General features: G+C 32.9%; 1 protein-coding gene across 1 annotated transcript; it reads right to left on the bottom strand.

Moving 5' to 3' along the window:
* Nucleotides 1-12,676: 12,676 nt before the first annotated feature.
* On the bottom strand, nucleotides 12,677-14,802 carry LOC123700510 (juvenile hormone esterase-like). Its single transcript, XM_045647743.1, has 3 exons — nucleotides 14,605-14,802; nucleotides 13,238-14,481; nucleotides 12,677-12,904 (listed from the first exon to the last, which is right to left on the bottom strand). The coding sequence occupies exons 1-3, from the start codon at nucleotides 14,788-14,790 to the stop codon at nucleotides 12,721-12,723; spliced, it is 1,614 nt and encodes a 537-aa protein (XP_045503699.1). The 5' UTR covers nucleotides 14,791-14,802; the 3' UTR covers nucleotides 12,677-12,720.
* Nucleotides 14,803-15,804: the final 1,002 nt, after the last annotated feature.

Genomic DNA, 15,804 nt, shown 5'->3' with positions numbered 1-15,804 from the left:
ACTTTGAAGGATTATAATAATATTATCTCTATTTCCTGAAAAACAGATTTAGATCTTGATTAGATGTTGTTTATGAAATAATGAAAATAGAAAGAAATATTTATTTATACATATTAATACATAGATTATTAATGTAGGTCCCGTAACTATTACCTACTTTGAAAGTGGACATAGGTCACTCACTGAATATTTGTATTGTATTCAATTTTGATATCATTTCCACGTCATAAATAAAATATTTACTATGAAATAATATTTACCTATTGGAAAAATATTGCCGTAAACTGCGAGCGTATAAATTGCTATAAACTATTTTATAGGACTCACTTCAGTGAATTTTAATATCGACCAATATTAACGGAGATATTTCTCATTTTCTATGGGGAAAATTTACTGAGATGAATGCAGTATGTTTTTATTGCTTTTACTATTATAAAACAAGATCTTTACTGGGAATATGGGGAGGTTGATTAAAGCACAAATTCATATTTTTTTTTATAAAAAATATAAACTTGAAATTAAGGTTTCGTTTTAAAAACTATGTTCTCTTTGCTTCACACATACTCAGAGTTTTGCTGGTTGTTTTTCACGTCTATTTTAAGTAGGTAGGTATAAGTGCGGCTAGCTAATCTTCGTCGGGTAGTGAAGCTCTTTATAATTATACTCTTTCAGTCCTTTTTTTATTGGTTCCTAGTTCTTACTGTGGATATTTTAGTAGTATTTATTTGAACTTTTTATTTTTGTGTAGTGTCAAATGTGGAAAGGTGCCTATTCTAATAATTACCTCTCATTTTCAGGTGACACGTATTTATTGCTCCTCATAATTCACATATTATTGTTAAAATAAATGAATGCGCTTTTAATATTGGGTACAATACCATTCATAATATTATCATGTCATACACAATGAGAATATAAATCAACATACCTAAACATCATTAAGTAGGTACTTATTTACAATAAAATATTTCAATTTACATCCATTTAAAATGCATAGTCATTTAGGTACTCGGTAGCATTATAAACATAATTCAATAAGATAAAATATGTCACTATAATTTATAGACTCACAATTTAAGACCTAGCCTTATCGATGCAATTAAGAGCTTTACTTTCCAATTGGAATTCTGTAGACGATTCTTGGAACGATTCACTGGAATCTTTCCAAATACCTCGAAATAAACACCCTAAATATTATTTTCTAGGGTTTGATTTTACGCGAGTATTATACTTACATTTAGAAATTAAAGACTTTTTAACGGATTTTAAACGCGATTTATTCATTGTGGTTCCCACGCTCGCTGTAAAGTGTTCGAAACGTCGGGAAAATAATATAACGAATAAATCGCGTTTAAAATCCGTTAAAAAGTCTTTAATTTCTAAACCCTAAATATTAGTAATTAAGCTTTTGCAATTCCTGTCGAGATTGAACAGGCAATGCTGCGTCCGGTCGTATTTGCTCAGTAAAAACAAGAGGTTTATTAAAGGTTTATATTTGTGCCTTGCCGTTGCCTGTACTTGCAAATGTCAACTGCAGTAATGCAATAAGGTTATTTGCATTTTTAATCAAGATAAAAACTTACACAAATAAAAAATTGAGGATTCATGTGGATGCAGAAAAAGCAAATTGAATTAAATCTTATGTAGGTAGATATATTTTCCTTACCTAGTCATATGGAATAATATACAAAGCATTTTCAGTATCAGGCTGAAACAATTTTTTTGTTTGATTTTCAAAGACGACGTTACGTAATGAAAAAAATTCGGTACCAAGTGCATATAATTCTATTCTAAATAATTCTAATCCGATTAGCTTTTAAAAAAGCTGCTTCATCAATCATAACTTACAACAATTTTATTGGCAAGTTTTCAAACCTGGCTCCCTCTGGCCAAAGACCAGAGTGTTACCAATGTTTAGCTTTAAATTGGGTCACGTTTACACCGCAGTCTCGTAGGAATGAGGCATAACTTCTGTAAAATGTAAAAATTTATAATATTAGAGATACATTTATGTCTAGAGAATTAACATCAGTGATAGGTACTTCGAGAAGATATTTGTGTGTATAGCTTCAAAATGATATACAATAATACAAAATAACCTATTCAATCAGGATAAAAAAATTCCGAAGTGTGATCTTCATTTACCTAGGTATTAAAGGCAATCCACGAAGTAACTATTCTCTAATCTGTGATCCTGTATTCAAATATCCGATTAAAATTTTTTGTTAAGTACATAAAATATACGTTAAAAAGTTCTTGAGTTCTGTATAAAAATTAAAAATACTTAAGCTACTTTTCCTTAAATAATAATGTGAAAATTTAAAACTCAATTAAAAGTTTTGATCTTACTTCTTTGTTTGTACAATAGTACAAACAACAATAGTACAGTAGCCTTAAAAATGTAGGAAATTACTTATGTTAATTTAAAACATAGGTAGGTTGAAATGAATGAATGAAAAATTCTTTATTGCACACAAAAATATAAGATTACAAAAAAGAATGATACAAGTTATAATATGTACAGAGGGCGGTCTTATCGCTGTAAGCGATTTCTGCCAGACAACCCGAAAAACCAAAAGGATTACATATTTTATGGTGGTGGTGCAATACATTTTGGATACATAGTATGCTTTAAAATTGAATAAAATTAATAATAAATAAATATGTCATAAATAATACATAATATACATATAATAGTTTGTTTATTACCATGTTCGATTTATGTTAATTAGACGGGTCCTCACAGAGCGAGCAGATTCAATGATGTACCTACCTAGGTACCTATATTACAGACACAGACACAAATGATTTTTGATTATGCTTTTACTTTTACTTCTTGTATCTTTGTGTCTTCGTGTAGTTCGAGAAAGAAATAATTCTACACAGCATTGTCTGCAAAAATTCTATGATCCGTTCTTTATGCATTGAAAAACAATAAACTCTAAGCAAACATGAATACGTGATTTAAGCGTATTCTCTTTTTGAAGTCTCTAGGATCTAGGTGAAAAACAACCTACATTTATTTTAGTTTTTTATGTTCCAATAATGGAACGAATTTACGGAATAAACGGAAGACATTCGGAATAAATATTCAATATATTTTGGACGGTATATACCTTTATGGTCATCATTCATCAATGATCAAATTAAGCTAAACTTTATGGATTTTCTATAATCTATTTTTAATTTTTATCATATAAGTATTTCGCAAAAAATGTATAGAAATAATATAAATTATATTACAATTTACACAAACATTTTATACACATCGCCAGGAGAAAAATGAGCTCTAAGTACATCTTAGTTTCTTCGTTTCTACTTATTATAGGTATCTATACCTACAATATAATATAATAGTTATGTCTTCAATAAAGACGAAGAAAGATAATTCGTAGCGATTAGTTTAACAAATGTTCAGTAAACTTTGTAACTATGCCAAAACAGAAAGCCTTGGTAGTTCTACAAAATGGCCACTACACAAGAAAAATGTCCGACATTTTGTCATATTCGCCGCATAATAAACAAAAGCCCCAAGCTTAGTTTCCCCACAGTATAAGAAGAAAAGTAAGTTATCTTTGAACAAACGTAAGCGATTGTATGTACGTGGTCTGCTTGGCTACGCCCTCGTTCATATACGTACGCAAGTTTGACGCACGTACTCAACGCCGCTCGGTTCATACTCTCTTCATATAGACCGGTCTCTTGAGGGCCGCACCATTGCTATGAGCGGTCGGTGTTTGTTTTAAATACAATCATTTAAAATATCAATGTGACAAGGGACAACTTTGCGCCTTGCAAGTTTAGGTACCGTGCGCTCCTAAACGCCGGGAGTCGGCCTACTTGTTCCTTTATACTATGGTTTCCCGCTAAAACGTCCGCCATTTTGTAACATGGAGCCATTCATTAACGTCAAACGAATATCCGTAATTCATCGTTAACTAAAGCTGAGATGGAATTTAACATTTTCATTTTTGGACAGGAAAATCTTTTAGTGTGATAAAAATACGAGAAGAAAATTAATGAAATATTTTATAAAGTTATGAAATTGAAATTGACATTGGACGTATAAGGTAGGTATTTATTAAGGGTACTTTAATACATTTTTAACATAAAAAATAAATTTCAGTAGAAAATTATATAAAAGACTAAGTATAATGTTGTTTATTAATTATTATATAATAACTTATTTCCATTTAAATATTTGCACACCCAAATAGTGGGTAGAATGTAGGGTAAGAGCGGGCAACTCCAGTCAGGAGATAATACCAGTCACTTTACTATTACATACAAAATGGTGCGCTAAATGCACACACACATGTAAACAAGGTGTCGTGATCGTTCCCGACGGCGCCCCGCCGACTCCCGCTCAGTTCCGATTACATGCTGAGCTGGAGTGCACGTCGTCAGTTTTGGCGCCAATTTGATACAATTTTTCGTCCACCGAAAATAAGAAGTAGGTCTTTAATTTATCACATTAAACCAATACTTAATTGATTTCCGGACTGCTGATCTGATCGAGTTTTTAATATTTAGTCTTATTTCACGCTGTTGTTTGTTTATTTTGTAAAAAAATATGATTCACAAAAATACCTTCTGTCGTCTATTGCCGGTCAAGCTGACCGGAGTTACCCGCTATAGTTTTCTATAGAAATCTGCTATCCCGCTATAGAAGTCTGAGACAAGAAAGAATCTGAAGAGCAATGTTACTAAAGAAGCCACTAAAAAGCAAAGTGAGGATAAGAAAAGGCAAAGCAAACTGAACCCAAATGGAAAGAAAAAAACAGCCCACACAGTCAAAAAAATAATTCTTCAGGAGAAAAATAACACTATCAGCAGTTCAGAATCTGATATAGAGATAACTGACTTGCGTAAAGAAGATGACACAGATATTGAAAATAATGATTCTGAAAACAAGTGTGTTCTGTGTGATGATTACGGGAGAAACAATGAACTCTGGTACAGATGTGTTATTTGTGGGCTGTGGGCGCATGCTGAATGTACGGGTAGTGTGACGCCTGAAAACTACATGTGTGATATATGTTTCAGAAAAGCTTGACCGGACTGAGGCTTCGCTCACCAGCTTTAAACTACGCTGACTGTCATTAAACTACGCTGACCGGCATTAGAACCGTGGTGACCGGAATTGTCTTCCATGGAGTCTAATGCCGGTCACAGTCATTTTTTTTTCTTATGTTGATTACACCAAAAATACTATTACTATTGATCTTAAATCAAGTAATTCGTTAGAGGGTAAGACTATGTTTCATTTTCGTAAAGTTTAATAAAGATAAGTTGATTATTTTATGAGTTGTTTATTTTTGTCCTTAGGTGACCGGTAATACCCGCTCTTACCCTATTAGCGCCTTAATATAATTGTAACAACACCTTTTTTGTAACTACATTCTTGTAAATAAATGAAATTTGAATTTTTAATAATTATGTGAATAGTTAAAAAAAATTAAATAAATTAGATTATTTGATATAAACAGCTAATATTGTATCTTAAAATCATACTGAATAAAATACATCTAGCAAGTAAGTCTAAGTATTTTTTTAGTAGGTAATGTTTTTATCCAATTGTGTATATGTCGTGGCCATATCGTAGATTTTCTCATTTCAATTACAATATTGTATGTCTATTAGCCACATTTATTTATTTATTTATTGTAAGTACCTATTTATAAAATGATCAAAATTATTTGATCATACCGTAAAATAGTTACATAGATCAAAATTATTTGATCTGTTTTCTATTGCAAAAACCATTCGCTTCTGGCATTCGCCGGCCGCGGCTGCTGCGGCACTTACATAAATTATTAAAATTACTGATTTTTTTAATATTTAATGGACTCTCTATATTTTATACGATCTGGCCAAATGTGAACGGCCAAACCGTGAAACATTGACGGTTTAACGATCTGATCAAACTATGTTGACCATTTCAACAAATGCGACCATTTCGTGAAATGATCAATCATTTCATGAAATGAGCAAATCTACGATATGGCCACGACATATACATACGACTAATGGCAATAATTTATTGTTTGGTGGTTGTTAAATCTATTTAAATCGAATTAATCGGTCTATCGATCATCAACCACTCGCAAATTGCGACTGAGCCCGGTCAAAGGACTACTAAATAAGTTAGCTTGACAATTTCAAGCATTTGCAGTGAGCTAGAGTATTTGCAAACGAGATTTTAATGAAATAAACTAGTAGTTTTCTCTGAACGGGGTTGAAGTTGTATCTGAAATTTTTCGTTTATTATTATAAGTAAAAATGTGTAGATATTAGCGCACCGGGAGTGGAACGTTGAAATGAGGCTATTTAGCCACAAATTACGGCAGTCGATCGAAATCGCAATAGTGGAACCATGCAATCTTACATAGATATACTACAACGTCTGATCGTGTATGCGTCATTGGCTGTCTTTGAAGATCGAATGTGAAGGTAACCTATCTTATCTACACCTTTTTACTTCTAATGGTGGCTCTACATAATTGTTGTGAATTGACGAGCGAATTCACGCCGTGGTTTCTACATCCATAGGACACTCGCAATCGTTTGTGAAACCCACCGTGAAATGGACTACGGGTTATGTAGTTAGTTATGCTAGTTATGTACTATGACATGGGCTGCGTGTGGATGCGTCTGTGTGATACCGACTCTTATGGGAGAACAGGCGCAAACGCGTGCGATCAACGCAAAAACCACATTCACACCTGTTTACGGAGCTTCACGGCACTAATGTGGAGCCACCATAATGTCATTGATCGTCAAAATAAGATATAAATTTGTCGTCATCGTCGTTATCAAGCAACTTGCGGCTAAGAAAGTTAATAATATTGGTTTTGACCAGTTTGAACCGCTCTAACACTACAACAGATACTTAATAAGAGTTCTAAGAATTATTAATAGCTAGTGTGCTCCAAATTGATTTGCCCGCATTTGTAAATATGTATATATATATATATATATATATATATATATATATATATATAAATTCTAACTAATAAAATAGATACAATTAAAAGATTATAGTTTTTTTAAGATTCAAAACAAAATTTGTGCAGTTTTTATTTCAGTATATAATATTATAGCATTTCAATATAATATCTAAATATTGTGATTTATAAATTAGCTTAAAATTAGTTTATAATAATTAAATAGCTAAGGTGAGCTTTTATTTAATGGAGAAAAGAATTTGATTCTATAAAAGAAAATACTTTGTATTAAAAACCACGAAATTGACGCAAAGAGGAGACTTCATGATTTTTTTAATAATAAAGTATTACATTATTCTTAAGAAATGCAAGTCATGTTCGGGTTTTTGAATATTAAAGCGTTACAAATTGCCACAATAATTAATATTGTTACAAGAAAAGTAAATATACCGGTCAATTAGGGTCCGTTCACACAGACCGGCTCGGAGAGGAGACCAAATTCTTATCACGATGAAAACAGAGTTTTTGGTATTTGTTTTAAGGTTTATTTTTGCGTGTGCACAGCTTTTGACATTAAGAACGCTTGAACACGCTTGGTGTGAATGTGAAATAATAAGAGGAACTGACCGGCTCTGATCGCGTACGAGAAAAATCTCGTTCTTGCAGCCTTTCGGCTTAAGGGGGGTTAGGCGGTCAGCGAAAATTCAGCTATTCGGGCCTGAGGTAAGCGGTGAGGGGGTCCGCGTTTAGTATGGAATCAACGTGCTCGAAACTAAAAATCGTAAGCGCCATTCACATTTTTATCAAAAAGTGAATGAAAATATTTAGTATTTTCTAAATCTAAAACAGTCACGAAATCGAGAAGGTAAATGCCTATGTACTTGTGATTTTATACGAATTATTATCGTAAAATACGGTTATAATGAGCATTTATATGATATTTTAGAGGTAACTTCAGGATTTTTTTTTATCGAGCAAAATTTTTCCAATCGTGTTTTGGAAACAGTCATCCCATCACACATACGTTCTGTAATACATATTAGAAATTTCAGTGCGAAAAAACCTCAATATTTTCAATTATAGCTCATAGAAAACAGTCCATTTTTCCGTGTTCACCTACTAAGGGCCCTTAAAGCGCTTTCAGATAGCTGGCGGCTCCGCTCCGACCAACTCTAGGCGTATACAATCCGGTCTGTGTGAAAATAAAAATGCGCGCCCATGCTTTCCGAGCCGGTCTGTGTGAACGGACCCTAAAACAAATGTCGCACTATTGTATGAATTTATTTTGGTAAATCTGAGCAAACATGTTTAACATGCATTATTATCATTTACTTGTATTTAAAAACAATATTTAATATCCTACCAATATTATAAATGCGAAAGTTTGTGAGGATGGATGTTAGTTATACTTTCACGTAAAAACTACAAAACCGATTACAATGAAATTTGTAAATTTGTAAATTTGTTGTATTTTTGTAAAATTATGTAGGTAGCTGAAGATCCAGAATAAGACATAGGCTACTTTTTATCCCGTAAAGCCCAAGGAAGCGGGAACTATGCGGGTTTTTAATTTTAATGGCATTTTCACGGCATTTTCGTGGCATTTTCATGGCCATTTGCTTTCATCCAAGCCAGCGCCACGCCGTTTCAAGTTACGAGCCATTTTCCTGAATTTCAGGACTTGAACAATATAAGAGTAACCATACAATGAACACTTTTATCAACCAGATCCAATTAATGTTTAGTGCGATTATGGGGGGATATTTTTTCCCGTGTCAATTTATATCGAGTATAGGCATCTACTGCTACTTTTCTACATGGTCTTCTTTACTATCTGAACTTGACTAGTCGCCACCAAGATCATCACGACAATGGTCTTCGGCCAACCAAGCCTCGATCAGTCTTTCGTCTGTTGTCCATAATTATCTAAATAACTCTGTTTTTACCTGCAAATATAAATAAATACATTATAAAAGTAATACTTTATATCTGTTACATCATTTTTAAAATCACAATATAATATTTGTAAAAAATAAATGAAACAGTTACAACAAAAAACTAACGTAGTTTGTCGCGCGGCATACGTACGTAGACCGCGAATTTTGCGGAGCTCCTGTTGCACAACCACGCGCACCCGACTCTCCGCGTTGCACTGAGTGCATGCGGCAATTATTCAACTTAGAGTACACGAAGGATGAAATAACTGGAGCTATTATATTTTTAGAGATTTGCAATTTTGTATCACTGGATTACACGTGTAGACCACGCGACCTCACACGTCACTTTTAGATACGCGACTACTGTAGGGTTAAAAAGACGATAATTGGAATATTCCATACTTTCTAAATTTTCTTACAACACACATCAAACTACCCTTTAAACTTTAATTGAACTGATTACAATCTACCCTGTTTGCCTGGAAGAGCTGATCACTTCTAAGTGATAGGGCCGCCGAATACACTAAATTGCTTCTTGATTTTATATGGGTATCATTTAAGCTATCACCAATTTAATTAGTTTTGTGTTTCTTAAATAATAGGGTTTGTCCTCAAAATAGTAGATCTGTCACCAAAATGTAGTCACCAAACAATGCAAAATCAGTTCCACAATAAATCACCTAAAATCCTGAGATATTAGGTCTAGTACCAAATAATTAATGTTTTTGTATGTATTATAATAGGTGTGTCCTAATAAGTATTTAAGCAAACAAATTTAAAGAGATCACCAATAAATCATATTATGTTAGTAGAAAACAATTGAAGTTAAAATAATCAATATTTATTCTTAAAAATAATAACCACTGAATAATCAGCTCTGGTTTAATAGCTGGCTTATGGCTAGCATAATTGTAGATAAAACACTTAATTAAAGTTAAAATAATCAATATTTATTGTTAAAAAACAATAATCACTGAATAATCAGCGCTGGTTTGGATTTCGAAGGGCGCCCCCTTTTTCTTTTTGAGCAGTTCGATCCAACTTGAGAGATAGGATAGTTTAAATCTCAAATCGTTTTAGAGAAAGCGGGCGAAGCCGCGGGCGGTAAGCTAGTTTATAAAGGCTTATATTATAAAGGCGAAAGTTTGTAAGTATGGATGTATGGATGTTTGTTACTCTTTCACGTAAAAACTACTGAACCGGTTACAATGAAATTAGAATTAGCACAAATATAGAGGGTAACTTGGATTAACACTTGATAGTTTTTATCCCACGAAATCCCACGGGAACGGGAACTATGCGGGTTTTCCTTTGCAAACGCGGGCGAAGCCGCGGGCGGAAATCTAGTTTATATATATCTAATAATCTTAATATTATATTTATTTGGATATCTTATATTATATAAATACACTAGCTGTTCCGCGCGGTTTCACTCCCGTGGCTCCCCTCCTGTTACCCGTAGCGTGATGAAATATTAGCCTATAACCTTCCTCGATAAATGGGCTATCTAACACCGAAAGAATTTTTCAAATCGGACCAGTAGGTAGTTCCCGAGATTAGTGCGTTCAAACAAAAAAACAAACAAACAAACTCTTCAGCTTTATAATATTAGTATAGATTAAACATTAATCAAAACGTATGCGGTATGATGAAAAGCTGTACTCTTTTCACTGATATTTATTATCATTTAAATACGAATAAAAAGATATTCAATAATCAATATTGTCTATCAGGAGCGTGCGAATGGTAAAGATAAGATCCAATCAGAAAAGTTAAATAATCTAATCGGATATACATATTATAGTAATTAATGAGATTTAATCTTCTCCCTTTTTTTACTAAAATAACAAACAGTCACTAACAGAAAAATGTGTAATGAACCTTTTATTACTCATGAATATATTCCTAAAAATTTTTGTATATACAAGCTGCTGAAATTTCTATAAAATGTAATAAATCTATACTAATATTATAAAGCTGAATAGTTTGTTTGTTTGTTTGTTTGAACGCGCTAATCTCAGGAACTACTGGTCCGATTTAAAAAAAATATTTCGGTGTTAGATAGCTCATTTATCAAGGAAGGCTATAGGCTATATTATATCATCACGCTACGACCAACAGGAGAGGAGCCACGGGGGTGAAACCGCGCGAAGCGGCTAGTTTTTTAATAAAAAGAAAAGAGGCCTGTGTCCTTTTCTTTACCCTTCCTTGTTCTTTTCTTATTCCTCTCTTCAATCGTTTCTTTATCTTTATGACACTTTTTTAATTTCTAGAGGCGTAAAGTCGTAAAATATTTATAAAAAGTTTGGAAAATCCAAAAGTGCACGCCTCATAATCTCATCCTTTACAATAAAATTGATTATTTATAAAGGTGTATATAATATAAGTATGTAGATATTTATGTATATGGTGTAAATAAAGAATATATATATACTAAAATTATGGAGAACAGTCGATATTTTTTTTGTTTATTTAATAACAATTAAACCACATCGAATCAGACCCTGAAAAATGAAAGGGTTCTATTCCTGAGCATACTCAAGCGTAAGAGAAAAAAAAAGACTCGATTAGTAAAGTATTTCGGTCGCTATCGTGTTAACAAGAAAATCCTCCGCACATACAGATACACGGACGTCCAAGACAGAACTTTTTTAAACTGTTTTTTAACTAGTTTAAATAACAAAAATGACATCAAAAATATCATGAATGTTAAAAATAGTGTTTTTCCTTAATATGTGTGTGTATGTATTATCTTACAAGTGCAATGTATGATACATAAAGACATTTTAAGTTTGAAAAATCAGATGTTTTGCGCGAAGTGACAGTAGTACCCACCTCAACGCTTCGCTTATGAGGCGTGCAATAGACCTTGATATGGCGTATAGGCTCAAATTCTTTCGCCTGTAGGTAGGTAGCACTTATAATTGCAAATAGCCGCGTATAAGTTAATGACATTTTTGAATTGTAAGTGTAGTCTATATAATTTTAAGAGAGAAAGATTTGCAAATGCAATATTTTGCTACTTGGCAATACTTGACTCACACATTAGAAATAACTGCGTTAAAAACAACCGACTTCAAACTTGCACTTGCAAAATTTACAAATACCTACAGACAAAAATGCTCATAAAATAAAAACTACTGGGTCTATTCGAATAAAATTTTTATGGGACCAATTCGACACCATCCCGCATCGAACAAAAAAAGAATCACGTAAATCGGTTCAGAAACCTCGGAGTAATCGGTGTACATACATAAAAAAAAAATATATACCGGCCGAATTGATAACCTCCTCCTTTTTTTTGAAGTCGGTTAAAAAGATAGATATTAAAAGAGAAAATCCTGCACTGTACGTATACAGCACAGGGCTAGCTAGCTAGTAGTTATTATTCTGTGACAGGTCATATCTACCTCTAATGCCTCGTACGATCTCTAAGATAAGCATGGCAATATTGTCGCATTTACCCTTATCAGATCGCCATCTCCATGCATACGACGTCACATTTTATATCATAACTATCTTGCCAAAATAAAGCAAAGTTGATATTTACTTCGGGTTGATTTCAATCAGGTCATTCAGTTCAAGGATTCAGTTTTAAATCCAACTTTGATATTTTTACATATTGAAAAAAATTCACAATTAATATCAACTACTTCGCTGTCGCACGCGAATGCGTCGGTGTACAGGGCGTATTAGCAATACTAAATATAAAAAAATACTATTAAGATTCCCCAAAATTTCACCTTTACTCATTTTAGCAGAGGTGCATTAAACAAAATAATAAAAGCTCAATTATTTTCAGTTTCTTTATTTCTATTAATATTTTTATGCAGGAACTATTCGGTGTCAGCGTTCGGAGCGATTGGGTTTAAATAATATTTGTCATAAATATCTTCCCAGAACAGCGATCTGTGCTGGAGTCTCTCCAAAGTGATCGTTCGATTCAAAGACATCAGTTTAATATCATTTAATTTTGCTGCTGGCCACTCTATGGAACTCGATTCCTCTGGTACGGGTGCTCTGATAACAGAAATTGATTTAAATGATCAATAAAATCAGATGACGAATTTAATCTAAAAAAAGATGGACAAGTGATAACTGCGTTAAAAACAACCGACTTCAAACTTGCACTTGCAACATTTACAAATACAGACAAAAATGCTCATAAAACTACTTCCCGCATCGAACAAAAAAAGAATCACGTAAATCGGTTCAGAAACCTCGGAGTAATCGGTGTACATACATAAAAAAAAACATACCAGCCGAATTGATAACCTCCTCCTTTTTTTGAAGTCGGTTAAAAACGAATGTCTAATTAAAAAAAATCATTTAAAAATCACCATAGTTACTTACCCAGTTGAAATAAAATTGTACCACATGTCACGCATGATGCTTTTCATGTTTCTTAACTCAGTAGAAATTTTTGTTTCATCATTAGTATCAAGAATGACTCCTGTCTGTGCACTATGAAAGGCTGCCTGTTTATTTATATATGGAATTACTGGTGATTCTTCTGCTATAAACGAATATTCATACAAGTGAATATTTTCGTGTCCAGCCTCTAATTGCAATTTAATAGCTCGTAACATTGGATAAACGTACATTGTATCCGTGAAGTAGTCGATGAATAGTAAAATATTTTCATTAGTAATAACTTCTTCGTCGCCAAAATAATAAGACTTTACTCTTTGTATTACATTCAATTTTTCTTCTTCAGTAGGAAATTGTAAGTCGTGAGGTAAGAAATCTGCTAAATTATTTATTAACGAATCTTTCCAATCATTAAATACACCTAGTCGAAATGTACCCTCAAATTCAGTATAGCCGTACAATGTTGGAATCTTACGGATATCACCTCTTTTGAGCGTATCAAAAGGACTTTCCCTCAGAAAAATTTCTTGGCCAACATCTTTTTCAATGCAAGGTGAAAACAGAAAATCAACCAATTTTGTCGTATCTATTGATGTTAACAAGTCGTAAGATGCGTTTAAGTAAAACTGTTCTAAACTTTTTATATCATAAGAACCTCTAAAATTTAAGAGTTTGGCATAAGTTTTTGCATTTTCTATTGGATTTACTTGAACAGTTGACGCACTCAATGTAATACCACTATCTGCAATCATGGCTTTAAATAACCCTTCCGTTACATCAGAAATAGCTAGAAGGTCTGCTGCTCTGCCACCAGCACTATTTCCGTATACAGTGACATCATCTGGATTGCCTCCAAAATAAGCAATATTTTCCTGTACCCAACGTAGATACGCTATTTGATCTTTGATACCAGCATTCCCTGGCGCTTTCTCCGTACCGAGGCATAAGAATCCATGTGCTCCCAATCGGTAATTAAACACAGCGAAAATAAGGTCTTTGCTTTGTACTAGATTCCGAGGTGAAGCATTATCAGCGAATCCATTTTGAAAAGCTCCCCCATGAACGAATACCAGCACTGGTAAATTGGTCTTGTTAGTGTCAGGTACATATAAATTGGAAATGAGACAATTTTCTCGGACTTTCGCATTAATGCTACTTTGTGGACATATTATATTTTTCTCTACGGCTTCGAAAGTTTCCTCCCACCTGGGAGCTGGTAAAGGAGCCTGAAAAATAAATTGTCTTTATTTGAATTTGAAAGAACTTGAAAAACTTCGTTAATGTTGAATAGTGTATAGTGACAATACATTAAAATCATAAGACGCCAGATTTTTTTTATTCGTTCCTACCTTGAAACGGTCATCTCCTGTGGGAGCTGTAGCATATGGGATACCGTGGAATTCAAATAAATCCCATCCCGATGGTTTGTAGCCCTTTACAGGACCTTGGTTAATGTTCACAGTCCATGAGGCATCAGAGTCAGCAAAACTTTGGGCATGTAATACCAAGGAAATTAATAAAAAACCAATAAACATTGTCAGTTTCTTAACCTGAAACTAAGATAAAACATACATTTAGTATTATTATCAGATTTTTAAATATCAATACAATGAAATTGAAATAAAAGTAACTACCAATATTCAGCTATCTGGATATGCAATGATAAAACTAAAATTTTAAATTATATATATAAAGGCAAATCTCGATAAGATTAAATTATTTTTTCATGATACGATCAGCTCATAGGTAAACAAGATCAATCACAATCAAATTTTATTAATAATGATAATTCATTAATTGGATTTCAATTTCTTATGTTAAATTGATTGTGATGAATTTCGGATAGTTTAATATTGCACGCCTCATAAGCGAAGCGTTGAGGTGGGTACTACTGTCACTTCGCGCAAAACATCTGATTTTTCAAACTTAAAATGTCTTTATGTATCATACATTGCACTTGTAAGATAATATATACACACACATATTAAGAAAAAACACTATTTTTAACATTCATGATATTTTTGATGTCATTTTTGTTATTTAAACTAGTTAAAAAACAGTTTATAAAAGTTCTGTCTTGGACGTCCGTGTGTCTGTATGTGCGGAGGATTTTCTTGTTAACACGATAGCGACCGAAATACTTTACTAATCGAGTCTTCTTTTTCTCTTACGCTTGAGTATGCTCAGGAATAGAACCCTTTCATTTTTCAGGGTCTGATTCGATGTGGTTTAATTGTTATTAAATAAACAAAAATAATATCGACTTTTTTTTTTTTATTTATAGTGTAGGTACTCAAAATTCACCATTATAAACTCGATTCTTTATACTATAAGCCAAGGTTTAAAAAAATAAGTTGGTAGTCAGTCCCTTAAACCTGCGCAGTTTCACATCTAGGTGGGGCCACAAGAAAAATAGCTCAATTATTACGGTACCGCTTTCTTTACTTTTCCAACTGTTTTGAGACAGTACAAGAGCATTGGCACATGAGAACAAGTGTATCTACATACTTATATTATATACACCTTTATAAATAATCAATTTTATTGTA

This window comes from Colias croceus, chromosome 19 (genome assembly GCF_905220415.1).
Source record: "Colias croceus chromosome 19, ilColCroc2.1".
Lineage (NCBI taxonomy): Eukaryota > Metazoa > Arthropoda > Insecta > Lepidoptera > Pieridae > Colias > Colias croceus.
Note: the sequence above shows the minus strand (reverse complement) of the source record. Positions and strands in the feature narration are given on the sequence as shown.

What these genes read in the sequence shown, in the direction of transcription:
- LOC123700510 (XM_045647743.1), bottom strand. Translation starts at nt 14,790, where the DNA reads ATGTTTATTGGTTTTTTATTAATTTCCTTGGTATTACATGCCCAAAGT. An exon ending in CAGGAGATGACCGTTTCAAG is followed by an intron (nt 14,482 to 14,604) that starts GTAGGAACGAAT and finishes TTTATTTTTCAG; the next exon opens with GCTCCTTTACCAGCTCCCAG. An exon ending in TACAATTTTATTTCAACTGG is followed by an intron (nt 12,905 to 13,237) that starts GTAAGTAACTAT and finishes TTCTGTTATCAG; the next exon opens with AGCACCCGTACCAGAGGAAT.